The sequence below is a fragment of the Cynara cardunculus genome (assembly GCF_001531365.2).
Source record: "Cynara cardunculus var. scolymus isolate 2C chromosome LG 3, CcrdV1, whole genome shotgun sequence".
NCBI classification, from domain to species: Eukaryota; Viridiplantae; Streptophyta; class Magnoliopsida; order Asterales; family Asteraceae; genus Cynara; species Cynara cardunculus.
This window is the reverse complement of record NC_037530.1, coordinates 18,404,541-18,406,380: the sequence shown is the minus strand read 5'-3', so window position 1 is coordinate 18,406,380 and position 1,840 is coordinate 18,404,541. Positions and strand designations below refer to the sequence as shown.

Sequence of the window (1,840 nt, the reverse complement as noted above, 5' to 3'; positions counted from 1 at the left end):
TATCCAATTAAATATAATATGAATTTATAGTATTTATTTTTCCTTAAATATTCAATTAAATTTCTGTCAAATTATATTTAAAATATTACAATTTATAATCTAAAATCCTTATTTATAAAGTAAGGGGAGCGCAATATTTTGCCCTCATTTCACCCCAACAAAGTGAAATTAAAATTAAATTAAAAAAATTAAAAAAAATCATCTTCAACAACTCATCTTCCACCATCCATCGTTCTGTCTCCGTTGCGACAAGAACAAATTCAAAACCCTCGTTTCGCCTGAGCAAATCACAGAGATGCAATCGACGAGCAGAGCTGAAGCAGAGCGCTTGCTCGGAATCGCGGAGAAGCTCTTACAAGGCAAAGATCTAAATGGGTGTCGAGATTTCGCTCTTCTAGCACAAGAGACTGAGCCGTTGCTCGACGGTTCCGACCAGATCTTGGCCGTTGTTGACGTACTCATCGCCGCCGACAAACGGATCAACAACAACCCTGACTGGTACGGCATCCTTCAGCTTGATAGTCGCCGGAACGATGACGACCTCATTAAACGCCAGTATCGTCGGCTTGCCCTTCTTCTGCATCCAGATAAGAATAGGTTCCCTTTTGCCGATGCAGCGTTCAAACTCGTCGCAGATGCGTGGGCTTTGTTGTCGGATGCATCGAGGAAATCTGCTTATGATAACGAGCTATTTGCTTTCTCGAAGGTGGATCTAGTTTCCATGAGGAAACAGAGAGAGAAAGAGGATCAGAACCACCCGATTCAGCGGGATAAGATCCCTGTGAGGCGTAACCCTGCCGACGCAGCGAATCAAATGGGGGCGAACATATGGACGGCGTGTCCTTACTGTTATAATTTATACGAGTACCCTAATATGTACGCGGGTTGTTGCCTGAGATGTAGTAATTGTAAGCGGGCGTTTCAGGCGGTGGCGATACCACCGGCTTCGTTGCCGCCGACTATTCCAGGGAAAGAAGCGTACTACTGTTGTATGGGGTATTTTCCGATGGGTTTTGCAGCGAACTCCGAGACAGCTAAGAGCCTCACCATCCCAAATTGGATGCCGCCGATGTTCCCGACGAATGCGAAAGCATGGCCGTCAGCCGATTCGTTGCCGAACGGCAGCAGAGTGGCGTTGGCAGAACCTGGCGAGAGTTTTGTATCCCCAACGCCACCAGTTGCACGGTCGAAACCGGTTACAGTTCCACAGAAAAAGCCAACTCCTACCGCCGGAGCTACGGTCCCTAAAAAGAGAGGTAGGCCGAGGAAGAATCCCCTACCTTAGAAACTTCCATGGATTCAAGTAATTCTATGACTTCAAATTTCAGGGGTTTTATCCCAAATCATGAAGGGAAGTCTTGAAATTTTCTGGGTTTGCTCTCAAATTGAAGAAATTACTCCAACCGAATCAGAAAAAATTAGGGTTGTCATCTAGTCTTTTATGTTATTGTTGTTCTCTTTCATGTTTGTCGATGCATTTCTAGAGATTTTCGTAGAACCCTAACTGGCTTTGTAGATTTTAAAATGCTAAATTATCATCTAGAATCTGATTTGGCTTGCTGCCGATATCTGTTCTAAAGGGTTGTCGCTATCTTGTTCGATCATCTGTTTCCATGGCAGCTCTTACGGCGGAAGCCGGTGGTACTTCCGGCCGTCGCTCAAAACCCTAGAAAAATAAACTAATTGCCTTTTTGTTCGAGGGCAGTTTCGTCTTTCTCATGATGAATTTTGAACGATTTTCCCAAGATTGTAGCCTTGGGAATAATTAATAAATGCTCAAAAACAATATGTAATTAATTATTGTGGGAATTTTTTGATGGAAAATCAATTTTTAATGTAA

The 1,840-nt window shown here is 43.3% G+C and overlaps 1 protein-coding gene across 1 annotated transcript; it reads left to right on the top strand.

Annotated features, from left to right (window-relative positions):
• The first annotated feature begins 133 nt into the window (after positions 1-133).
• On the top strand, positions 134-1,556 carry LOC112509749. The gene has a single exon (XM_025114868.1). The coding sequence runs from the start codon at positions 296-298 to the stop codon at positions 1,283-1,285; it is 990 nt and encodes a 329-aa protein (XP_024970636.1). The 5' UTR covers positions 134-295; the 3' UTR covers positions 1,286-1,556.
• Positions 1,557-1,840: the final 284 nt, after the last annotated feature.

Excerpts from the sequence above, each read along its gene's own strand:
- LOC112509749 (XM_025114868.1), top strand. The coding sequence starts at position 296 with ATGCAATCGACGAGCAGAGCTGAAGCAGAGCGCTTGCTCGGAATCGCG.